Below are 26,157 nucleotides of genomic sequence, written 5' to 3' on the forward strand. Positions count from 1 at the left end.
TCATTGCCCTCATCGCCATGGTCACCTCTGCTTGCAATGAACTGTTTGTTCCAAAGCAACAAAAGAATTAGTTTGCATGCACATGGATTACTCATTTAAAGAGAGTATGTGTTTTGTTTTTTTTAGACATCCTTTGAGACTGGGAGACTATCATTAACCAAGCATCAGAGTTTGATACTTCTTTTTAGTATGGAAATGTTTGCTGAATACACGCACCAGTCACTTTATTAAGTACACCTATTCACCTGCTCATTAACACAAATATCTAATAAGCCAATCATAAGGCAGCAACTCAACAGATGTAGATATGGTCAAAATGACCTGCTAAGCTCTAACTGCGCATCAAAAGGGGGAAGAAAGGTCATTTAAGTGAATGTGGCATGGTTGGTGGTACCAAATTGGCTGCTCATCTGCTGGTATTTTACCACACAACCATCTATTATGGAAAAAGAGAGACTATCCAGTAAGCGGCAGCTCTGTGGGTGAAAATACTATGTCAGTGTCAGAGGAGAATGGCCAGATTGATTTGCGGTAATAGGAAGGCAGCAGGACCTCCCTCTTTACAACCAAAGCATAGAATCTCTGAAGGCATAAAATTAAACCTCGAGCCTTGAAGCAGATAAACCACAGCAGCAGAAGGCTACTCCTATCGACTGAGGCCACAACATGCACAGGATCACCAGACTTGGACAACGGAAGACTGAAAAATGTTGCTGATCGGATGAGTGTAGATTTCCCCTGTGACATTTGGACAGTAGAGTCCGAATGTGATGTAAGCAAGATGAACTTTGGGATCTATGGATCCTGCAGTTCAGGCTGCTGGTGGTGAAATAGCGTGGCGGATATTTTTTGGCTATTTAGTACCAATTGGGCTTAAACACCACAGCCTACCAGTATATTGTTGTCGAACCTGTCGATCCCTTTATTACTACAGGGTACCCATCTCCTGATGGCTGACTGCAGGAGGAAAACACATGTCCCAAAGCTCAGATTGTCTCAGACTAGTCTCTTTAACAGGAGTTCAGTGTCCTCAAAAAGCCTCCACAGTCACCCGACCTCAATCCACATTTGGGATGTGGTGGAACACAAAATTTGCATCATGGATGTGCAGCCAACAAATCTGCAGCAACTGTGTGGAGCTATCATGTCAATATCTCTGAGAAATGTTTCCAGCATCTTGTTGAATCTGTTTCACAAAGAATTAATGTAGTAATGAAGGCAAAAGAGGGTCCAAACAGGCACGACCAATGTATACCTAATAAAATGGCTGGTGAGTTTCTAATATAGCATGTGTGGAATATGTATTTGTGAAACAAAAATATATATAAATGGATGATACTTCCACATATTTGTCTGTCATTACAAACATGCACGTTCATCTGACAGAAATGATAATCTACAGCAGTACTGAGACATGTTTAACAGATGCTGCTTTACAACATGCTATATGTGACTGAACGTCACTTTGAAATGACTGCTCTGAAGGAAGAACGTCTCATCTTGGGTATTTATTTAATTTTTTACTCCCCGCTCTCCCCTTGTGAGAAGAGGAGTCAAAAAAGGTGACGAAAGGAAACAAGGATGCACAAACTGAGAAATGAGAACTGTGCTATCTTTAAGAAAGACAAATAACAGACATGTGTACATGTAATGCAGTCCAGTCAAGAAAAATAACACCTATACTACTTGATGAGTATAACTGCAGCCGTACCTGGCAGCCCAGCATCTGTGGGTCTAAACTGCTGAAAGCTTTTTCCTTTGTACTCTGCAGATTGACTCCTATTAAAATGCCTGTTTTGATAGCAACCAAGCAGCGACCTCTTGTGGCCCAAAAATTTTAAATTAGTTTATTTATTTATTATTATTATTGCTGTTCTTTTCACCAAGTTGCACACCAGTTGTGGGACATCTTTCACAACTCTCTCTCAGACAAATGCAGGATTTCAGAATCCCGTTAATGATGGATTATTGTCCATGCGGTGATTCATCGCCTCAGATGGGTTTCCATAAACTCCAGGATCCTCTTCCAGGCATCTTCTTGAGCAGCAGCGTGGGGTGCGGGGTGACCTCCCCACAGAGTGAATACTGCAGGGAAAAATAAAACAACACATTTACTTACCATTTTATATGGTATCCTTAATAGAATTCAATAAGAGGACAACTTTAGCTCACATTTCTCTGGTTTGGTTTTCCATAGAGACGCTCTTGAACACGGTGTGTAGGGTGGCTCGATCAGGTGACCGGCGCCGGGATATGACAAACGGGTAAACTGATGAGATTTACCTGCAGACCTCAGGGCCTCCTCAATCTGATGACCAGTGATCAAAGTAAACAATGAAACAGTGTGCAGTCAGTCCACACAGACAATACACAAAAACCGCATTCAGGTGGATGTAAATAACTGTTGTATTCTTAGAATATTTTAACATGTTTCAATAGACATCACGAGGACTCCAAATAATATATACAGGACAACATAACATTTAAAATGTAATCTGTATTTATTATTAAAGTAATTTACCACATCTGCATTCTCTGTGCTTGCAGTACACAGATCATCTTCACCCACTATGTACATGAGAGGACAGGTGATGTTCTCTACCTACAAAAAGAAAGAAAAAAAATAAAAAAATAAAAATAAAAATCAATAATAGAGAGCAGAGATTACTGAGCTCTATACACGTGTGCTTCTGTGTGCATGCGTGATGGGCAGAGAAGAACCTTCCGTTTGCTCTCAGGGGGCAGATTATCCGGCAGAGAGACATTTCTGAAACTCACATAGCCTCGATCATCGAACTCCCAATGTTTCTGGTCGCTTAAAGAGCAGAAGAGGACAGAGATGGTACTGTTTGTTATCATCTACTCACGAAATTGTTAAAAACAGTGATTACTATAACGTTAGCCCTGCAGTAGACTGACGACTCAACTAGATAAAAGCCCAGGTTATAGCTACGTTTTGCACGATGACATATTTTTGTAATGTACACCACCACACTGGATTTTAAAGACTCAAAATATGACTCAAGTTAAGACTTTGAACTTGGATTCATTAGGCTTTACGAGTGTAAAATTTACAAGAGCGATAGCAAAAACTTTAGAAGACAGCTAAATTGGGTGATGAGAGAATTATTTCCATGGTTATGATAAAGAACTTCACAACACCTAACAAGGTCAACACTCGACAGATATAGGTGTATCACTGTCAACGGCATGATTCAAGATCATTCTGTACCAGAATGACTGGGAGAGAAAAGTATGGCAAGGAAAAGGAAAAAGAGTCATGAAATGAAGCACATCATGTCATCTGGTAAATGTTACCCAGTCTGTTCAGGTCTGACACTCTCCCCGCACCCAGTAAAGAGGAGATGTGGAAACCTCTTTAGTTTCTTGCCACAGCAAAGCCAAATCAGTTTAACTGATTTAAAATGATTGTCAATAAATACCCCATAAATATAGCAGAGTAATTTCCTAATCTGATCCCTGTCTTAACTTTTGAGACATGTCGCTCCTATCAAATTCAAATGGACTTCATATTTTTCTCATTTTAGGGATTTTCTTTGCTCTATTGTGACTAAAGTAGGAGTTTAATATGTGCGCAAATCACTGCATTCTGTTTTTGTTTACATTATACACAGCATCCGAACTGTTTTGGAATTGGGGTTGTATATTGCACTTAAAGCATACTGTAAACATACTGTATAATTTTAAACTGAAACTCAACATAACCTTGCCCCAGTCAGGTTCACCATAAGTTACCACCATGATTTATCATGAAGAGAGCGCCACAATACCGAGGACAAAAACTTTAGCGCCTCAAACAAAGTACACTATTAAAAACAGTCCTTATATTCAAAATTATGTTAGACTGCCCATCTTAATGTGAGATTTCGTTAAAAATCCACTGTAGAGGTGTACAGAGGCCACGTTATTTTAAAAAAGCACTGTACCTTTGAGTGACACCAGAGGTGATTGGTTCAAATAGACTGAATAATGATGATAATAATAATAATAATAATAAAAACAGCAACAACAATAATAGTAGCCTCAGAGTAAAATCTAAAGTTACCAGTCGTTACCTCTCAAACATTTTGCTCTTGCCATCTTCGTCCAACAGCGGGCTTCCTACTGCCCCATTAATACAAATCAAACATGATGGCTGGAAAGGGGAACAGATAAATGTTAACGTCATTCATAATCACCTATCAGATTTATTTTTCTGATGCAAACAACACTGTGATGATCATATTGCAGATTTCAAAACAGGCGAGTTTGGGATTCACTTTAAAACCAATCGTAGTGGCGATGCGAAGAGTCGGAACGACTCCATAGGAGAGGCCAATGACCCCAATTCTGTCTGCATCGACCTGACAGTGATCTTGAAGTAGCTGGAAGGCTGACTGACCAAACAAAATAAATAGGGACATTTCAAGAGAGTGGCAAAAACATTATAACAAATACAAGGCTGTTAGGATAAGATTTAAACTACTTTGAAATATGAATCGCCAACACTCATTATGTGTTGTGGTCCAGGTAAGTCTTTGTGCCCCATGTAAGCAACAGAAAGACTCGCAAAACCCCTGGAGGCAAAAAGTGCAGAGCGGTACTCCAACAGTCCTCCAACCATTCCCCACAGATCCAGCATAGCAGGAAAAGGGCCCGGGCCTGCAGGACATCAGTATGTGAAGTTCAGTCACTGCTGACTAAGACGCTGCCATTAAATAATAATGTGCCATTTCAGTGAATGCTCACCCGGGGGTAAGAATAATGTTCCTACGATGTTGTTTTGACGGATCTCTATTCTCCTCACTCCTGGCGCCATGTACCAGCGCTCAGTGGTTACAGCTGCCAGCTCAGTCCTCTGCCCCTCACTGGGTGAAGTGTGGCCCTCCAATAAGGAGATGTTCACCATGTATGGGGTCTCCACGTTTCTTTTCCTAAGCCTGTGATCAAAAATCAGAAGATTCTCACTTTAACCATTTACACAGAGAAAGAAGCAGTCAGTGAAGCCAGAAATGTAGAGTGAATGAGAGAATCCTCTAGTTGTATTTTTAAGTGTGCAACATAACAGGCAGCTGGCTTTGAAACCACAAATTTTATTTTCTCAAGCTCTCGGGAAGCTTGTCTTCACCACCTGCCTCAAACCTTCTCTGCTTCCGAGTGCAGGCTCCAAAGCCCAGAAGAGTCCCATCGGCTCACAGCCCACATAAGAACCTCCAACTGAATGATCGCTGGTCACTATTCAGGTAAGAAAAGAGACAAAAATAAAATGAAACGCTGCCTGCATAAAAGCCTGGTTAATATCTCTTCACGCAATCTTTACTGATTGTTGGGGTTTCTTTCTACAATATAAAGTGCCTTGAAGCTACTGTTGATAAGAAATGGCATGCACGATATAAATAAAATTAAATTGAACTGAATTGAATTAATATAACATGACTGCCACAGGATGTCTCCACAGTAAACACATTAAATATTAACTTGTGACTTTTATCAATAATTACTTGCAGCTTGCAGATTAAAATGACAAACACTTTGTTCAATTTAATTTCAGCATGTTTGTTTTTTGGTCCATTTTGTTTTTAAATACAATAAAAATGTCAAACACTGCCACTGGCACAGTGAGCATCTCAACATTATTGCCCTGCTTTAAATGTCCCACGTGCCAGCTGCTTTTATTTGTGTGGACATCTATATATTACAGAAACTGTCTACTATGTCACCCAACAGCACTTAAGAATATTTCACTCACAGTTGATGCTGCCGCTCGCATTTGTTGTATAATGAGCAAACGCCTCCCACAGATCTCCCTCCTCACTGTGCATTTGTGCGCACACTGTGACAGGATAATTTTGAGACAGGAAACGCCCTTTAATGCTGATCTGTTCATCTATGAGCGCACGAACAGGAGTGGCTGTCAGCAAAGGGCTTTGTCTAAAGCTGCTCTTCCTCCGAACTTCACCTATTAAAAAACAAACAAACATACAAATAAAACCGAGAACTTCTGATACATACACTCTTCAGGCATGTACAGATAAAAAAAAAAATGATACTGATCATCTTTGATATAACCCATTTCAAAAATATAAAAAAAACTCAAATATTATTCTTACCAACAGCACGCTGAAGACCGGGCAGCTTCCCATGCACACTGATGCACGACATCATCCTCTTTTCTATGAGCTGCCAAATTCTTGTCACACTCATATGTGCCCTAAACATTATGGTCTTTCTTGACACGATAAACACAAAGTAAATATCAAATACAAACCACTTAAAATCAAAGTAAAGGGTTAACAATATCAATAACTACAACTAATCCAAGGTTGGACAGCACACTCTGCTGACAGGTTCTGTCTGGCTAAGACTTGCTATTGTGTTAGAGATTAACCTTAGATCTTTGTCCTTTTCAGATGTACTGTATTTTAAAAAAAAAAACAAAAAAAAACTGCAAAACGCTCCTTTGTAACTTGGATTTTTTCAAGTCTGCCTTACAATTATTGTTCACTTTGAGTTCTGAATTCATGTCCAAAATCATCCACCATACGTTCAGCTTTCACCCACATGTGACTATTTCCTGTGAGCGTCAGGCTAGTCTTGATCCACCCATCATTTCTATACATTTTCTAAGGAAAATTGGGAAATAGGTGCAGTAAATTACTAAAACGTGCAAACTTACATAGAAATATGAAGCAAAAGCTGAGTACCGTTCTAACGAGCGTGAACGTCAATATTCTCCAACACAGTTATTTCTTGAAGTAGTCTTCAGGAATAGTTCTCCAGGCTTCTTGAAGGACATTCAAAGCTCTTCTTTGGATATTGGCTGCCTTTGGAGGCTGTTACAACCTCCTCTGCTAGGCGTCAGGGGAGGAGTAACATACACACGCCCCCAACACAAAACTGAGTAAAGAAAGGTTTTAATTCCAAACTGTAAACAGAAAACCAACAGGGCTGTTCAACAGACCACTGGGCAAACAATTATTATATAAAGACAAAAAAAAGACAAGAGTAAAAGCTAAAGGTTAACTAAGGCAAGCTGGCAACACACAAAATAAAAGCTAAGGGTTAACTAAGGTGAGCCAGCATCACAAAATTCTACTCACAGCCAGCTAGCAGCTCAAAGCTCTACTCTGGCTAAGTTCAAGCACGCACCAAGGTTTGACAAGTTCAACAAAGATTGAAGAGGGAGGCACGAAGGGCAAACTGCATGTTTGCACGATCAGCTACTGATTGCCTCTTGGAGCATCATGGGATCCCCGGGCAGCCAATCGTCCGTGTGGTCTGGCACATGCTGGACCCCAGGTATACGTGAAAGTGCTGAAGAGCCAACAACAAAGCCAGGGTCTCCTTTTCAATAGTGGAGTAGTTTAACTGATTTTTATTGAACTTGCGGGAAAAGTAACAAACGGGGTGGTCCAAACCCTGCAAGTCTTCTTGCAACAGCACTGCCCCAGCCCCGACAGCACTGGCATCAACCTCAAGTTTGAATGGTCGCGTCAAATCAGGTGCAGCTAACACAGGAGTGTGGCAGAGGAGTGCTTTTGCACTCTCAAAAGCATCTTGACACTCACTTGACCATATAAACTCAACCTTTGGGCTGAGTAGGTCAGTCAATGGCTTGGCTACAGAGGAGAAATTTTTACAAAAGTTTCTGTAGTAGCCCACCATCCCTAGAAACCTACGCAACTCACGCCTGGTGGTAGGTGTGGGAAACTCTTTAATCACTGCCACTTTGGCATCAATGGGCCGGACTTGCCCACGTCCCACTTTCCTGCCTACGTACGTCACTGTAGCTTTGGCAAACTCACACTTAGCAAAGTTGAGAGTGTAGGAATGTTTAGTTTGTTTTAGAGTTTAGAAATGTGTTAAGATAGAATGTAGAATTATGGTAGAGACACTGACACTGCCCTGGATATAAATAAAGGCCTGACTGTGTCATGAACTTAGGAGTAGATCTTAGGAGACCCTCCCCAGTTGAACTGTGAAAGTAAGACAAAAAGGAGTTAATGCTGAGTGGAAATTCCCCAGAGGATACCTGTGTGGGGGTCTCAACATTTGTAACTTGATAACTGTGGTCTGGAAGAGAGAGGGGGTTTTTATGACCCCTAGGGAGTCACGTACCAGAGACACACACATAGTGCTTAAACTGTTACACTCACACATCCACATGCACACTCACTCACGTGCACTCACACATACACACAGGTATGCGCACACACAGGCACTCACGTGCTCGTGCATACACAGTCAGAAATAGGGGTACGGAAGGGGTACATTACTGTGCCCCAAGGTACAAAAATGACATTAAGACAGTCTAAGGACAAATATTGGACCTCGGGGTAACTATCTGTACCTTTTTTAGCGTCTGAAAGGTACATACATGTTCCTTAATTGTGAAAAGTACTTATTTGTACCCATTCTTTCAAAAGATAAAGTACAGGTTGATTAAGCTCTTTTTGATTAGAGGTTGTTTTTTTTAAATTCTTTTTGACAGTAATTTATTTGCAACTGTATTGATTTAAGCATATATTTTAGTGTTTTTATTTTATTTTTTATTATTTTCATTGCTGTTGTTGTTTTTGTATTCCCTGAACCCCCCTTATTTTTAAGCTGCTTTAAGAACAATGAATTTATTTGAAAGAAAAAAAGTAAAAATGCATTTAAACATTTTTTTTAAGAGTGATTTTTTTAAAGTATAACTATTTGGATGAATTGCAAAAAAGCACCCTTATTGAACTCTGAGTGCGAGTTGAGCCCATCCTCACAACATCAAACAAAAAGTAGAAGAAGAAACTCAACGAATAGCTGGTGGATTCTAGAACTTTCTGTAAATGCAGCAGGTGCCATTTTTGTTTTATCAACGGACGGAGATGGATTACGAACTTGCAAGTCCTGGTGTGCTCTGTTCACTTTCAACCGAGGAACTCTTAACAAAAATACAAGAGTGGGGCTTAGATGTCACCGAAGCTGAAGCTCAGCGTTTCAGAGGTAAGTTTTATTTAAAGAAAAATGTAGCGTAATTACTAATTATTGGTTTAGCCTAGCTTAACGTATATTAGCAATTTAGCTAGTTTCGGCACTTTCTTAGCTCAAATTATGTCTTTTTACAAACGTTTTTACAAACGTTTCATGTGTAAAGTTGAGGTCACAGTTCTGAAAAATGAAAAATGTGTACACATAGTATTTGTATAAGTCTGAACTTATATATGTGGTTCGGCCACAGTCTATGGGTTCGGTAACCCCTGCGCAGCGGAACGGCGCGAAATTTGATTCCCTGGTAGCTGAATGCAGTTTACCGTTAGTGTATTAATGGTTTAATAAAATCACGTTTTTACATCCATTCCAAGGCCATCAACACACATGGGCGGCTGAATATAACGTTTAAAGGAAATATCTTGACGCCGCACTTGTTTAAAATATAACAAGGGTGTCGCAGCTGGGGTTTGATAGTCGCGTTTTAAGCAATGTGGGAACTTTTTCAGCATGTAATCTGAGCTTGTAATACAGTCCTGTGGGTGTTATCGCTATAAGTAATCGGTCTGAAAGAACAGACGGCAGAAACTGTCGGAAATCTGGAGAAAGGAGTCACCTTAGTAGTGAATATTAACAAATTACAGCATTCTAGTCTTTTTTTTTCTTCCAAACTTGAAAGGGCACAAAAGCATGCTCAGACTCTGCTCTCCTGTGTCCAGTAGTCCCAAACAAACATCTAAATTTAAAAATGAAAACTTTGTATATCGAGAGGATTCACTCTAAAAATTTGGTTTATTTTATTTAATTTACTGATTTTTTTAATGAATATTTCTTTGAACTGAAAGAAGTTGTACAAAAGGTTTTAATGTGTGTGATATATGGTTTTTACCCATGTAAAAATGTGGTGATAAATATCCTTACATGGAATTTAGAGTTTGTACTACCATTTATCTTGCAGACAATGAGGTTGATGGTGACACAGTTGACTGCGGTCTTACTGAGACTATGGTTGCATACCTTTTCCAAGGATCCTTCAAAAAGCAGGTTAAATTCAACCAATTTGTGTCAAGGATGAAGGAATCTTCAGTGACGCTGACTCTACAGACTGTCTCTCCAGAAGACTGGCAACCATCTACTTCGTCAACTTCAATAAGGTATGTTCTTATTTATAATGAAGTTAGTATGTCTGAAGCATACATGTTGGCCGTTATGCACTTTTAGGATTTAGTTAATATGATCATTGTTTCTACCATATGTATTGTTACTGTAGTGTTTTATACTTCAATTCATGCAATAAATCAAACACTTAACTGTTTTCACAGCAATGAAAATACTTTGAGACTGCCAGCCTCTTTTGAAATTCCAAGATTTCCCAAAAATCTGCAACTAAAACTGGACAACAAAGAACCGTGCCATAAAAATCCGAGGGACAGACACACAATAATCAGAGTTCTATATGAAGCTGTGGCACAGTATACTATGTAAGTTAATCAGGGTAATGTTAGCTTGTTGCTTTAGAAAAAGCTGAATCTGTCATATTGAAAATAAACGCTACATTACTAAGAAACAATAACTGACACTTGATAAAGTTTGTTTGTCAGCAGTTGCTCTAACACTTATGTTTCTTCTGATATTACAGGTATCCCACAAATTCTGAATATGTGCAAGCTGTGAAGACGCTGGTAATGAAGTATCCTTTCCTCAAGGATCGTGAGGGAAATGGTTATGTAAGTTAAATTTAAAATTTGCACAAGGTTCCTTCAAGATTACAAAGTAAAAGTGAAGCTTTTTTCGATCTTGTTTTGTTAGTAAGACAATCTGTAGCCTCTCAGTAGGTTTGTATGAAGTATGTTTACTGATTCTTTGTTGGGTGTATTTTGTGTAGATTGTTTTTACAGTAACTTATGTTTCTGTTCAACAAGCACACATGGCATATGTCTTTGAGACGTAAATTCAAATCAGAGCGGGCACCACTAGTCGACAGTGAGGCAGTGAGGCGTTGTAAGGAGAAGTTTGGTTCTACGAGGAGAGGGCAGCCTAATAAATGTCAACGAACAAGTCAGAGAAATGTTTGTCAGGTTGGTGTGAGGGACATCTTGAGCTATAAAATGTTCTTGCATCTGTTATTACATCTAAAACTAAGGATTAGGGATGCAACTGTACCCCTTTTTTCAAACTGAAACAATATCAATACTTGGATTAGAGCACTTGCTAATACAAAGTACCAGTGCTAATACTTCTACCTCACAAAAAATTATTAATTGGAAGGCGCTAAAAGAGGGTGAACTAGATTAAAAAAAAATAAATAAATTTTTTTTAAATATGACTCCAAAACTAAAATTTCAAGTTAACAATTAAGATTTTATGTGAAATTATTTCAGAGTTTCCATATTTTAAATATTGGTTCATGGTATCGGTTAACTTTAACCGATACAAGTTCTTTGTGATGCACAGATCGTGTCAGCTCTAATTGTATATTTAGTCTTATGTTGGGTTTCTAATCTGTTTTGACTTTCTCTTCTCACTCTTGCTTTCTTTCAAGGGACCATGCGTCCAAGGAGAGGATTTATTATCCATAGACGCCCACTTAAAGGTCTTACAGTGCCAATATCAGAAGATGCAACCAGATACCATGGTGGTTCATAACCGTATGCAGCAAACGTTTGCTTGGCGGCAAAAAGAAATTGCAGATGGTATGCCTGTGGAGGATGTGTTGAAGAAGTACCCCTTCTTAGGGATGCCTACTGGTGTAAGTCAGAAAGCTGAATTGAACTTTGAAATAGCTGTCACATTTAACATGTTTATAGTAGTAAATTTTATTTGCCCTTGACCTTGCTTTCTTCATCTGTCCCTCTTTCCTTTTTTTTAGTATGTTCATGTAACTTCTTACAGTATTGTTGTTAAATTCTATAAAAAAATAATTATGCAGCACCATACATAATTAATATCAACTTTAGATTATTTCATTTTCATACACTGTTATTTTGTACTGAAAATGAATTTTTTACTTGTAGCTGTGCAACGAACTCGGGTGGATCCAACCAACAACGGGTAATGTAAGCCAGCGATTTCGTGAAGGGCTCTCATGTGTTGCAGCAAAGGTGATTGACCTTACACGAGGGAAAACCCCACTCTACCAGCTCTACCTTGATGCAAGAGAGGAGGCTCTCACTGATGACCTACCAGGTATTTGCTTTTTTTTTTTTTAACTTCAAGGCTTCCATTTTATATAATTTTTATAGGTAACTGGAAATGCCAGATAAAATGCATGGGTGATATTGTGGGGTTTTTTTGTTTTGTTTTTTTTGGCAGATCTTGACACAAGGGCTGCACTTTTATTCCTGCCATACGTCTTCAAGGAGAAACTGGATCTCTTTGTCATACTTGGAGAGGTGTGTGTATTAAAATATTTAGTCTATATAAAAGGAAAACAAATGTATCTTTTGTTAAGAGACTAAGATATTGCTTTCCTCTACGCTTTCCTTTCTCTTTTGACTTCAAAGGTTCATCCTAAAACCCCCTATCCAACTGTTCAGCTACTTCATGAAGACTGGAAACCAGTGTTCTCCAGAAGCGCTCCAAACATTGTGAAGTTGGATGGCAGTGAAGTGTGCAGAACCTCGTGTATTTTTGAAGGAATCATCTCTTCTTTCTGCTTGTATTTTGTCTTCAACCTTGCTTACCCAAAACATCTGAAGAGAACACCCTGATTTTTCTCCAAAAGTACATTGTGAAAATAGATGAGGGTGAGGACCGGCCTCTGCCAATCACAGTCACCAGACAAATAAACCTTCTGTATTGACCACCATGCCTCAGCCATATCAGTGCTCCAAGTGTGGCAGAAGAACCTTTAGTTTGATAAAGCTTATTCAGCACATAGGACTTATTCATTCCTATGATGTCAATTTTGACATAACTTGTGGACTCAGTGACTGCTGTTCTTCTGTTACACAAGTGTCATTATTTAATCCACTATGCAAGACTGATTGAAATGTTCGGCCCTCTACGTTTGTTATGGTGTATGAGATTTGAAAGTAAGCACCAGTATTTCAAAACGTTGTCCCGCAATTGTAGAAATTTTATGAACATTGCTACAACTTTGAGCAACAGACATCAGTTCAGACAGTGCTGGGAGTTTTCTAACAAAAGTTTACTTGGTGAATTTGAAAATGTTTTTGGAAAAAGTGTGACTACACCATTTTTGTCATTACCACTGGAACTGCAACAAGCACTGACAGTCTATTGTGGCTTTTCTGAAGTTGATAGTGCTAAGACCTAAGAAAGCTTTCCAGCGTGTGTCAGAAGTAATTGTGAACAGTGTCAAATACTGTGTAAGAGATGTGTTTGTCATTGATGTACTGCATTCAGAGAAGATTCCTCTGTTCTGGCAAATTAAGTACATATTTAATATTGACACAATGTGGGTCTTTTGTGGAAAAATTCTCATTCCTCTGTTATATGACAACCATTTTCATTCATACAGTGTTAGAGTTGATAGTGAATGGACGTTGCTAAAACCTGGACAGGAAATTGATGTTGCAGCTTATGACATACTCTGTTGATAACAGTCTGTATTTAAGAAGGTAATAAATGTGACAAGTATTTTTGACTTTGTATCTTCAATTTTTCAAATCTTGAGAGGAAAAATATAGGAAATCTGTGTGTAGATATTGAACATTTAGAAAGACATTTTTGTACTCCTTTTAAGGGTTCTTTTTTGTACTTTATACTAAGGGTACAACTTTGTCCTTTAAAGTACAGGTTTGACGTGTAAAAGGTACAAATTACAAGGGTACAAATCAGTACCCACAGTTTAGGGTACAGAACGGTACCTTAGAGGGTACCACCCCAGTGACAAGCCATTGTACCCCTATAGGTACATTTCTGTACTTTAATTTCTGAGTGTGTACACACAGAGATAGAGTTTGGAGCACATTATGGGGGTTTTATGATGGGGTCGCTCCTATAAAGCTGCCTGGAACTAACAAAGGGGTGAAGATTGTTTCAGAGGGACACCGGCCTCGTCTTCCCTTCTAGAAGTGCATGCTTAAATGAAGATGAATAAAGATGAATAAAGATTTTGTAAAAATTACTACTGAGTTCCGGTACCATCTCTGGATCCCTCGACGAATAAAAGAACCGGGGCAAAACTGATTTCGCAACAAGAGTTAGAGTAGCTTGAGCCAAACGGTGAAATACCTGGCGTAAAGTTTCCAAATGATCTTGCCATGTTTCAGTGTAAACTACTAGATCATCTAGGTAGGCACTGCAGTTGGACAGGCCACGGAGGACTTTATTTACCAGCCTCTGGAAGGTGGGGTTAGCATTACACATGCCGAAAGCCATGACTGTGTACTGTAGAAAATCATCAGGTGTAACAAAGGCAGAGATATATGCTTTTTATTTGTAATAACTGCAATCTCTCAGCTCATTTGCTTCAGCAAGAGGCTGCACTGGAGAGTGGACTTTGTCACATGTGAGCCACCCACATCAACAGGATGGGAACTCATGTGGAGTGCATGTCATAATGGTACTGAAAACTATAGCTTTAACCTATCTAAGTAATGTTTACATTTTTGTCTATTCAGTTTTTAAAGCTTTAGATGCAGGATGGTAAAATCTCAATTTTTTTTTGTAGATTGAGCCATTTCAGCAGCAAGGCTTTGCTTTGGCTGCTCTGTTATTTTTTCTCGGGGGGGTTAAAACAGACATTTTTTTGTTAATGGAAATTTTGCACAATTTGCCAATGTTTTTTTTTCTTCTTCTTCAATTATTAGTTTGCCCAATCTCTCATTGAGGGTAAAACACATGTGGAGGAGTACAACACTGAAATCCCAAAGCTCAGGTCCCAACTTTGCCACTACTTATTTTCCTCAATAGGTAAATATAAAATTAGCCGCCTTCTTTTTCTCTAACATTGGAAAATGTAACTTGTACTTAAACAAATTATATTTTGCAGATCGAACTAGGAAGTGCAGTCAGTGCTGGTGTGTAATTGCAGCCAAAGACCGGGTACGCTATGACATGTCCTTAGCCATATAGATTGTTTATATAATGGACTTTGTTCATTTGTTTTTTGTTTGTTTGTTTGTTTTTTAATTCACAGGTGCAGTGCCAGAAATGTGGTGCATACAAGCACATGCGTTGTTCAAAGTCTGTTTGTGGCATCTGTATCTTCTGTGAGAGTAAGTCACAATATAACTAAACAATGTCCAAAAATGTTCAAAGTGTAAGAATTTTCGTAATTTTGCCTTTAATTACACAGTCCTGGTGTGCAAAGTGGCCTTTTCAAGATCCAGTTTTTACACAAAACTATTTTAGACATAACTGTGTCGTGTAGTGGGGATTTCCCTTCACAATTAAATTGATATAGTGCTGTTTATATCATTCTTCTTTATGTAACAGCACAGTGCAGCACAGCAGAGGGAAAGGAGTTGTGGAGCATAGTAGGTGGCTGTACAGGAGGAGCAATAGAAGTAGCCAGCGAAGAATGTCATCAGGGAAAGCATCAGGCAGATGACAAAGGAAAAGTTCCTAAGGGAGAGGACATCTGCAGCAAACCGACAAGTAACAGTGAGATAGGAGGACTGACAGTCAGAGATGAAGGTACACAGACTGAAAGAGATGAAGGTACACAGACTGAAGACAAAGAAAAAGAAACAGAAGTATACGGCACAAGTCTGAGTACAGATAATGCTGCTGCTGCTGATGTTGACAGGATCGATGCAGATACAGAATTTCAAACTGATTCAGAAGGAACTAGTACAGTTTACAGAGTGCATGGTCGCTTATCTGTACCAAGCTCAAAAAAGAAAACCTACACAATAACAGAAGACGAGATCAAGCGCAGAATCCAAGCAGAGAACATGTCAGTTCATGTTTTCAGAGGTTTGATTGGTGTAGGTATACATTTCATGATTTTGATGTCACCTGAAATAAATCCAGGTTACTCGTATCAATGAAGTGACAATGTGGCTGGAAATTGTGCATTTGCTGCAACATATACACAATTACACCATGTAAACAAAAGCATTTAACTTTGTGTGTGTGTGTGTGTGTGTGTGTGTGTGTGTGTGTGTGTCTCTCTCTGCTCTTTTGGTGTTTGCACTTTTTCTTTTTTAGGGCCGTAAAGCCAAACTGCCCGCCATGATTCTTGACAGGCCTAAGAAGGCCAAAACTAAAGTAACGGTGTTTAGTGTTCTGAGTGAAGAGGAGGCTGGGGAGCTAGCCCTCGGGTTTGCTGGAAGATTGGCCTGCGATGTCACAAGAGACATGGTCTGTAAAGGCATCGACCATTCAAGTGCTGATGTGACAAAGTAAGTTAGTAGAATAATATGAAAATTGTATCTTTTTTTTGTATTATTTGTCATTTCCCCATATTTGGGTTATTGGTGTAATATTGTTAATCTTACTTTCTAATAACAGACAGACTCTTCACAAAATCCAACACAACCTTAAACAGGAACTGACTGATTCCTCAACTTTCAGTTTGCTGACACACACCTTTGGCCCTGCTGCACTGGATTCTGTCATTTCTTTCCTGTGTGAAAAACTGGATCTTGTCTCTTAAATAATAAAACCTTTTGTGACTTTTGTTTGTTCTGTAAATCAGAATCTTGAAAATTGTTCACTGTTGTTTTAAGTTTGTATTAAGTTAACTATTTGGTAAAAATGTTTTGTTCCTAATCCAAACAGCATAATGACTGTTCTAACACATATCTTAAAAATGCTACAAAGAAAGAAAATTATCACATATGTTTCAATATGAATGTAATTGTGTCACACTCGGTTTGTAGTAGCTTTCCTGTTTTATTTTGTGAGTTTTGGTATGTTTACACTGTTGTCATTTTTATTTCCCTTGTGTTCGTCTTCCCTTCAGTCAGTCTTTATTTCAAAATCCCGCTTTTCCCAATGGCCTATTTATTTCATAATGCGACTTTTCAGCAGAATGACTTTGCCTGTCAATCAAGAAAGACAGGGCGGAGCCAGTTGTGTGATTGGTTGCTCCTTTGCTCAGACATAAGTAAGCACATGAAGTGTCGATTTAGGTCCAATGGTGCAGTGCGTCTCCTACCTATGTTTATACCTATGTAAACTTTTATACACTAGTTTTTACCTGTCTTGTTTCAGAAAGGTTTAAAAGGGTAATGTCCACATTTTATAATTTTTGAATTCAACATATTTTATTAAAGTAATTGAGCTTGAACACAGAAAAAACTGAATCAAATAATCATAAAATCAAATCACTTGCACTATACTGAAGTCTAATCTACTCTGAGCTAATGCTGGTTTCCAACACTAATGATCGGGTGAAGGAGAGAGATGAGGGTGTGCACGGCCACTGGTGCTCTTATCCCTGTTCTGTGTGATACAATCCAACAGGAAAGCAGTCAAACCCTTGGACATTAGCGAAGTTAACGTTCACAAATATATACACACAGAGGAACTCTGAGCCCCAATGTCAGCATTAGCACAAACATGCCACTTCATACCAAATCTCAGTGTGAGGTCAGGTATTAGTCTCATTCCATTACTCTGGCTATATTTTCTTACTCATCATTACTATTAAACTTATACTTAGTCATACTCTAAATTACAATTTAGGATGATTAACTATTAACAAAATCACACCCCGATAACTCTGTTATTACACTTTGTATTTAATCATAAAAAGGCTGGATGTTGAAACCTTTTACTTCTATTTTGTATGAGCCAGGGGTCCTCAACAGCTGATACTCTATGTCCAAAAAGTGACAGGTACCGTTTTATGGAGCAAAAAACTTAAGAGCGCATATTTTATAAATAATACCAACAATTACAAATGCAGATCTTTAATAGTAATAAGTAATCCTTTATTTATGATACATAGCAATATAAAAATAGCAACATATGAAAATATTACAATGGGCACAGATGAATTTGTATCAAAAACAGCAACCAAGCCAAAGTAATGAATAACACACATAAATAACAACTGCTTGAGAGAGACCAAACAATTTCTTTTCATCTGTTCCTTGGCATAAAGTTAAGACAGCTATTCAGCTTTAGGTTTCAGTAAACAGAGGTAATGGATGCAGTCCCTTTGAAATTTCTACACAAAAGTCTACTTGTGCATATACTTAGCTTTAACTCTTCTCTTTTTTGTTTTGTATTCCAAAAGGTTTTCATTTTCTCCAGAGGATGTCTCCCTTTCAGTGGTTATCGATTGTTCACATTCATTTTCACAGACTGTTGGAATGTCGATGCTGGCCGAACGTTTCTTGCTAGAATGCAATGGCCTAATTTTGCGTGCATTATCTGTCGTCTTTATTTCGTACTGACATATACCTTTGCCTACTTCTTGTTTCGTTTTTAAGACATTTGTATGCAGTTCATCTATCATTGCAGTAATGCCCTCTGGAATAAATGCCCACTGTTTAACTGTGTCTAAAACAGCATTTAGTTTTCCAACCGCGTCTTCTGTGCATTTTTTGTCTGTGCTTTCAACTACAGGAGTGTCATTCAAAGTTGATAAAGGACTTTTCAGAGAGTTTTTCATTTGTTTAAAATGGCTACAAGCCACCTTCAGGCAAGCACATGTGTTATAGTGAGAGAACGTACAACAAGTGCACTGAAGTGTTTCAGCCGATGCAAAAAAAACACAGATTTCCAAACAAACTTGGCATTTTTATCACTTTCAAGTCCTCACAGTGTACAAAGTAATGCCTTTCTTTCACTGTCAAAGGAGTTTGCAAAGAAAAGCGTCTGGACTTCTTTAAGTTGCTTGAAGACGTTTCACCTCTCATCCGAGAAGCTTCTTCAGTTCTAAGGTCAAATGGCCGAGAGTCCCAGATTTAAACCCAGTGGGAGTATCCCCCCAAGGAGGGACAAAGGGCCCCCTGGTGATCCTCTAATCACATGCGCCAAGGTGTGAAAGCGGGTGTGGGACCTAATCAGCCAAGGTTTCGGGTGAGCTCATCCTCGCTTTCTTTCACTGCAATTCTTGCCAAGGTAGAAATGTCTGTTTCCATGTTTGGATAGATGTCATTGTCAACCTCTGCTAATTTTGCAAGTAACACTAGATGCTTGCAAAGAAGTCCTCGTAAGCCATATGTACAGTTGCAGTAGGACTCAACAGGGCAGACATCATACACTATGTCTTCTCTTGACTCAGATGGGACTTGATATGCATTAACTCCATGGCTGTTCTTGACTGTAATTTTAAGAGCCCAACCACTTTCCATCAGTCTTGAAGCAGAGTCTGAAACTTGAGACAAGGTGTCAGCAAACCTGTTTTTCATGCGGCCCACATCTTGCAGGGTTTTTATGACTGAGAAGTAGTCGTCGGCCTTCCCTAGGAGCACTTCAATTAGATCATCCAGATGCCTATTCTTGTAGCCAGATAAAAACTGGTATTTCAGGCGGTGGAAAAATCGGAAAAAAAGTTATTTGAAATGATTAGTAACTGTAATTGAAGGAATTTAAAGTTTAAATCAAGAGTGTATTATTAAAAAAAATTTTGAATACCTATTGCACACATGTCTTTTATAAAGGAATGCTCTGTGCCGGTTTAGCTGGTTTAGGCAAATCCACCTACTCTGTTTTTTGTTGTGAGAACATAAAAAACACTGCTAGAATTTAAAGGATTCGCCTAAAAGCTGTTCTGGCAATGACACAAAGAACCTACTTAGTTTAGCCTCTTGGATTAATGCATAATATCTTTTTTTCAGCAATAAAACTGAATAAGGTCAAAATAATAAATCATACCTTTCAATCACATTGTTTGTTTCAGAACGAGCGTGACTGAAGTGACGGCCGTAGTCACACCACATGTGGCCAATGCCTTCCCAGTGCTTCTGAAAATACTGGCACACCAAAGGTTATTGCTTAAATGTCTGGCAAAACTCTGCTGATGTGGCTTTAAAGTCTTCCTCCTAAGAGAATTGGATGCAACAGAATATATTTCAATCCATTTAACAGACCTATTGAAATCTTTAATATTATGTATTGAAGCCCTTTTCCTTTTACTGAATAACGTTAAGAATTTTAAGTTATTAATAATATGTCGTGTTTTTGTATTAAGAAGCAATTATTTCTTCCCTTACAATGGATAAGAAGGAACACTAAACCTATAAGCATATTTGGTTTCAGCATCTGTCTGTGAAAGAATCCCACTCACAAGTTCTACTGCACTGTGGGCGACACAATGATGGTCTGCACAGCTTAAGTACTTGTTTTGATAAGCAAGATAAGAAGCCAGTTTTCAAAATCATTTCAAAAATCTATTTTGTATCTCTCTGTAACTTTTTTTAGCAACTGAAAGTTATTATGCTCTTGGTGCAATCAAGAAATCAAAATGTGAAATAGACAAATTACACTTACAGATGTGCAAGCTTTCAGCTTACAAAACAAAGAAATGATTTCATTTCTCTTTTGGGTGTTAGAAAGCCCATGGACCCCGGACTCTGATTTTGAAAGCCATCAATTAACAGCCTGTTAATGTAAGAGAAAAAAAGTTAATCTGGAGAGACAGAGGAGCAGCTGTACAAAAAGCATAAAAGAAAGCTGACGTCCAAAAATAACTTTGTCACTCACTGGACAAGAGGAACTGTGCATTACAGAAATCAACCAGACAAACATATTTTTAAATGTCAAAAAGAGCTTTGGGAAGCAGCCACCAGAAGATGAGTGCACTGTGGTCTTAAATGGATGGACATAGTCACTCAACATTTTATCCCTTTATATTCATTAACCTGAGTAGGTGAATATCACAATGAGGCAAATCATAACAACAGGACCCTGTTGTAAAAATGTGTTTCAGGTGCATCTTAGACAACGTGAAAAGAAAACAATGTGGTTTACCTGCAAGACATGGTACCAGTATAGAAGGATAGCTGACTCTGGAAAAACCTTCTGCAAAGCATTTATTTCCGCAAAGTCTTTGTCAACCATAAATGTTCTACGGGAAAAAAGAAAACACTAAATGAGATTAAACAGTATGAAAATGTTTTTGCTATCTCAAAGCACCACTTCAATGCCAAATTAAACATTTCAACTCTCAAGTAGATATATAAAATACTGCATACAGCCTGAAGGAATAACTTTAACAACTAGAAAGGAAGGTTTTTTGCAGCCCATGCTGCAGCTATAGCATTAGATTCTGGCATATTATAACTTTTTTGAAAAGGAATTATTTCAAAATTAATAGCTGTCAATGTGATATTTCCCTCGGTGAAGTTGGGAAATGCTCACAAACTATTCCAAGAACAGTTTCCAGGGTTTTCTGACTTTCGTTGCTGACAATAGCATAGGCCACAGGGACTCCACGCCCATGATCATCTCTTACAACAAGTGTGAATAAGGGAAATGAATACTGGTTAACACAGTGTGTGGTGTCAACAAATACTAACTGTTTTGCAGAGTTCTCCATGTTTGATTTCATTACAGGTGTCTGCAAAACAATCATTAGTTCTTGGTCAGATGTGTATGGTTGATAGAAGAGAACATGTTCTTGATGTTTTCCATTAAGTAAGGTATGTACACTTTGACTGTCTCCACAGTTAAAGTGCTTCTTCCTCATCATGCAGGTTCTAACACTGTCAATGTCACGTGGTGTGACAAAATGCTCTCTGTTGTGAAGATCTCTGTGTCCATGTTCTTTGGCCCATTTATGACATTCGGTTAGTATGATGGCTGGCTTAGTTCCAAGGGAAAGCAGTTCCTCAATCTTCCTCCTCAAATCACTGGAAATATTGTTGAAATGTGCGTCTTTTGGGTCCGAAGAATCATGCCCATCATACTTATCATATGTACGCTGCACGGTGACTGTGTGGTCTTTCCAACATTTGAGTACTTTAAATGAAACATAGGCCTTACAGCCCACTGCTCTGTAGCTGTTCCGACTTTTTTTTCCAGCTCTGATGCAGTTGAATTTGTAATAGTCTCTCTTCCTGTCTTTACCTGAGGCCACATTTAAACATTTATAATGTCCATGAAGGGTTAATGAGTTCAATTTTTCTAACACAACACTAAATGGGTCCTCCTGGCATTGTGACACATGCACACAAAGTTGTGTATCTTTTCCAGTTCTTTTTTTTTTCGTCATTCAGGACACTTCTTCTAATTATATCGTCCATTTCTGGTGGAAAAATAACAAAGGTTTAATTAGTCAATAATCATTAATTCATTTTAACTTGTTTTGGGTTTTTTCGCAATACAATGTAAATATTAAATATAATATTAAAACAATATATGTATAATATAAAACAAACAGGGGCTAAAAGAAATGCCTAAACTTTCATATGGTATGTCTCTGGCAACTTTAACACAATGTCCCAGGGACGACATTTACACGGTGTCCCAGGGACAACATTTACACGGTGTCGCAGGGACACGGTGTTCCAGGGACAACATTTACACGGTGTCGCAGGGACACGGTGTTCCAGGGACAACATTTACACGATGTCCCAGGGACAACATTAACACGATGTTCCAGGGACAACATTTACACGATGTCCCAGGGACAACATTGTAAATTTCTGGATTACTGTTAATCTCCATAGAATCAAGAACTATGGAGTTCACTTTTAAAATCAAATCACTTTTATTGTCACATCACATGTGCAGGTACACTGGTACAGCACATGTGAGTGAAATTCATGTGAGTGAACTCTGTGTCAAATACTGAGCTTCAGTAAAGATTCAAGTTGCAGTTATTTATATTTCCTATCACCTTAAATCTTCACTCAAAGACAAGTATCTCTGACAGTGTATATATAGATGTATTATATATAAGAGACAAATGTTGTTCCTTCAGTATGTTGGCATTACTAAATTTGGCTCAATGCTTATATATGTAAAAAGCAAATGTATGAGCTGTGATAACTGTTTCTGATAGAATGAAGATCAGACTGATATATGAAATATTCCTTTATTGGGTGATAAAATCAGACCATGTCATAACTGCTTTAAGTCACACAGAATAGATATCAGAGCCTTAAACAGGCTGACTTCTGCTAAATGGGTCAAATTGGGCAGAAAGTGTACAAACACATAACATCCTTATAGAATATGATGTAACACTATAGATCAACTTACCTCAGAATATATAAAGCATATAAACAATTACAGCAATATGATGCAACAAACACAGCAGTGCTACTAATCACAAATACTCAAAGCTTCATAGAACTGAAACAAACATTTATTTTTAGCTCCACTCTGCTGCTGATACATACTTTAGGTTTCTGAATATGAAACTTGTTGCTGCCTTTCATAGTGTGTAACTTGAAGGCCCTGAGTACTTTCTCCCACACTGAAAACACTGGAATGATAAAATTATTTGAACATTACCTAATAAGACTGATTCAGGACAGACAATTAGTTATGTTAAACTTTCCTAGCAGTCCTTCATAAACAGGGAACAGTCTGTCTATTCTCTCCATCTGTCAGCTGCTGCTGGCTCTTCCTCCTCCTCCTCTTCCTCACACACTGCTGAGTTTGTCCTGGTGGATCATCAGGGGTGCAAAGCCTCACAGATGATGTGCAGCAGTGGGTCCCTCAGTCTGTCCTCACTCTGGACACTTGCAGTTGTCACACATGGAAATCAAATGTGTGATAATGTTCTGTTTTCAATATGTTCATATGCTAATGAGACAAATAAGTGTAAAGTGTATTTCTATTGTTATACATTGAAAAATTGTGAATCTTTTATTTTGACATCTGATAGACAGGAAGGCTTTTATTTTGACATGTGCATAGACAGGAAGCAGGAAATGCAGAGAACAGTGGGAAAGCATGGCTACACCTGTGTAATCATTCATGTGGAATCCAAAGCAATCCTTCAAAGGAGTCCTTCAGAAAGCAATAGTCGTAAGTTCTGTCAGTTCTGTGTATATTAAGCAATTAATAATATGGTGTTTTGAGACATTATTTTGTACCTTCTTTGAAGTGCAGTTAAAGGGTGTAGCTTCTGAGCTAATGATACAAGTGTACGCTCACCCACTACCTGCTTGTTTTTCTTTGTAGTAATATCAGTTTGCATATCTACAGTATACTTATTTCATAGTCTCCTGTGTAAGTGCCTGAATATATTTACCTGCTGATTATATGACAATTGATTAAGAGTTTTGTATCATGTGTTTTTCTAGTTTCACTCCAGTTCAATGATGTCAGTGCAAGATGATTGCTATGTTTGGAGTCATTAAAGGAGCAAGTACGCTCACCTTCCTGGCTCTTGAAAAGGAGTTTGGCTGGCTGTTTATCTATGTTCACACTCAGGGAGTTTAACACATAGAGAGAACAGTACAGATAAGCTGCAGGATTCAAACACAAGTGTAACTTATAAATACATGTTCATACTTTTATTCCACAATCAGAGAGAAAGAAACAGAGAGAGAGAGTGCAGGACAGACAGACAGGTGACAGTCTCAGGTGTACACACTGCTACAAAACAGCACAAGAGAAGGAGGATGTAGTGTTTGTGTGATTACGAGTGCTAAACAAGAAGAGTTCCCAGATGGTCCAGTGGACACATGTGTGACTCCTGTGATTAAAGCATCTTTCTTTCAGCTTAACGAGTGAACCGTCAGCTCGTTCAAACACACGTTAAAGTCCGTTTGGCTCGACACCACCGAACACAGGCAGCAATATAACATAGCTAACATTAACAGTGCAGTGAATCCTGCTTGTGCCGTGATACTCAGGACTGCAAACCGAGCAGCATCACTGACTTTCAGCTTGTTGTGTTTGTGGATATATGACTGACTTTAATTATCCATAAAATCACCACATTCTCTGTAAGATTAAGGTTGACTACTGAACGGCGTATATTTTAAAGTAAAGGCTTTATAACCAAGTAACCGCTGAAAGTACAAACATCACTAATGTCACATAACTTTGCCGACATGTGGCCAATAATGTTTTAATGTTCTTCATTATTAAACATTTGCACATAAATAAGTGACATATTATTCAGTACTTACTTTTAAAAGTTTACTCTTCGTCCACCCCGCTTCAGCCATCCGCCGTTTTTTTTGTTCTGAGAAAAATATCCACACCCACTACAGCACTATGTATTGTGGGATAGGTTGGGTCACGAAGTCTACACCGGACCCATCCTTCAAATCTCGGGAAATGAAGGGCGCATTTGTTGACCGCATTTGGAGGACTCCGAAGCATGCAGTCCTGTGTTCAGCGTCGAGTTGTTAATGTTGGTTTCCCACTTATGCTGTCTTTCCCTGTGCGTTCTGAGTTTACTCCAGTTTAGTTTTGTTCTGTTTGTGTATCACTTCTGAGCATCATATTTGACATCAATAAAGCAGTTTTGAGCTCACCTTTTGCCTTTGAGTCCAGCGTTTGGGTCCTCTTCTCCTGCCTGCACACTGCACACCGTGACATACATAGTAATGAAAATAACAATTTACTAACTTTTATGCAACATTAATTAATTAATTTTTTCAAGTCTGCCTTACAATTATTGTTCACTTTGAGTTCTGAATTCATGACCAAAATCATCCACCATACGTTCAGCTTTCACCCACATGTGACTATTTCCTGTGAGCGTCAGGCTAGTCTTGATCCACCCATCATTTCTATACATTTTCTAAGGAAAATTGGGAAATAGGTGCAGTAAATTACTAAAACGTGCAAACTTACATAGAAATATGAAGCAAAAGCTGAGTACCGTTCTAACGAGCGTGAACGTCAATATTCTCCAACACAGTTATTTCTTGAAGTAGTCTTCAGGAATAGTTCTCCAGGCTTCTTGAAGGACATTCAAAGCTCTTCTTTGGATATTGGCTGCCTTTGGAGGCTGTTACAACCTCCTCTGCTAGGCGTCAGGGGAGGAGTAACATACACACGCCCCCAACACAAAACTGAGTAAAGAAAGGTTTTAATTCCAAACTGTAAACAGAAAACCAACAGGGCTGTTCAACAGACCACTGGGCAAACAATTATTATATAAAGACAAAAAAAAGACAAGAGTAAAAGCTAAAGGTTAACTAAGGCAAGCTGGCAACACACAAAATAAAAGCTAAGGGTTAACTAAGGTGAGCCAGCATCACAAAAATTCTACTCACAGCCAGCTAGCAGCTCAAAGCTCTACTCTGGCTAAGTTCAAGCACGCACCAAGGTTTGACAAGTTCAACAAAGATTGAAGAGGGAGGCACGAAGGGCAAACTGCATGTTCAGTCCTAAGCAGCAGCC

The 26,157-nt window shown here is 38.6% G+C and overlaps 3 protein-coding genes across 6 annotated transcripts; 1 reads left to right on the plus strand and 2 right to left on the minus strand.

Moving 5' to 3' along the window:
- Positions 1-1,313: 1,313 nt before the first annotated feature.
- Positions 1,314-25,960, minus strand: LOC109200667 (acyl-coenzyme A thioesterase 4). Of its 3 annotated transcripts, none has more exons than XM_025904781.1 (12): positions 25,606-25,960; positions 6,111-6,236; positions 5,750-5,959; positions 5,136-5,235; positions 4,750-4,940; positions 4,487-4,662; positions 4,281-4,397; positions 4,077-4,156; positions 2,722-2,815; positions 2,522-2,602; positions 2,173-2,308; positions 1,314-2,085 (listed from the first exon to the last, which is right to left on the minus strand). In XM_025904781.1, exons 2-12 carry the CDS (start codon positions 6,217-6,219, stop codon positions 1,985-1,987), a joined length of 1,395 nt encoding a protein of 464 aa, XP_025760566.1. In that variant the 5' UTR covers positions 6,220-6,236; positions 25,606-25,960; the 3' UTR covers positions 1,314-1,984. The 3 variants fall into 3 exon arrangements, with proteins under 3 accessions (XP_025760566.1, XP_025760567.1, XP_019211782.1); XM_025904782.1 differs by lacking the exon at positions 25,606-25,960 and adding an exon at positions 6,707-7,111 and having other exon boundaries at positions 6,111-6,238; XM_019356237.2 differs by lacking the exon at positions 25,606-25,960 and adding an exon at positions 6,677-7,111.
- LOC102083239 (sterile alpha motif domain-containing protein 3-like) lies at positions 8,497-13,579 on the plus strand. Of its 2 annotated transcripts, XM_019356234.2 has the most exons (9): positions 8,497-8,985; positions 9,929-10,124; positions 10,293-10,451; positions 10,610-10,697; positions 10,893-11,048; positions 11,513-11,719; positions 11,985-12,156; positions 12,283-12,362; positions 12,474-13,579. In XM_019356234.2, exons 1-9 carry the CDS (start codon positions 8,829-8,831, stop codon positions 12,678-12,680), a joined length of 1,422 nt encoding a protein of 473 aa, XP_019211779.1. In that variant the 5' UTR covers positions 8,497-8,828; the 3' UTR covers positions 12,681-13,579. The 2 variants fall into 2 exon arrangements, with proteins under 2 accessions (XP_019211779.1, XP_019211781.1); XM_019356236.2 differs by lacking the exon at positions 10,893-11,048 and having other exon boundaries at positions 8,691-8,985.
- Positions 20,385-22,136, minus strand: LOC112845366 (uncharacterized). Its single transcript, XM_025904783.1, has 3 exons — positions 21,360-22,136; positions 20,812-20,908; positions 20,385-20,442 (listed from the first exon to the last, which is right to left on the minus strand). Exons 1-3 carry the CDS (start codon positions 22,052-22,054, stop codon positions 20,431-20,433), a joined length of 804 nt encoding a protein of 267 aa, XP_025760568.1. The 5' UTR covers positions 22,055-22,136; the 3' UTR covers positions 20,385-20,430.
- Positions 25,961-26,157: the final 197 nt, after the last annotated feature.

Source organism: Oreochromis niloticus, unplaced genomic scaffold (assembly GCF_001858045.2).
Source record: "Oreochromis niloticus isolate F11D_XX unplaced genomic scaffold, O_niloticus_UMD_NMBU tig00007047_pilon, whole genome shotgun sequence".
NCBI lineage: Eukaryota > Metazoa > Chordata > Actinopteri > Cichliformes > Cichlidae > Oreochromis > Oreochromis niloticus.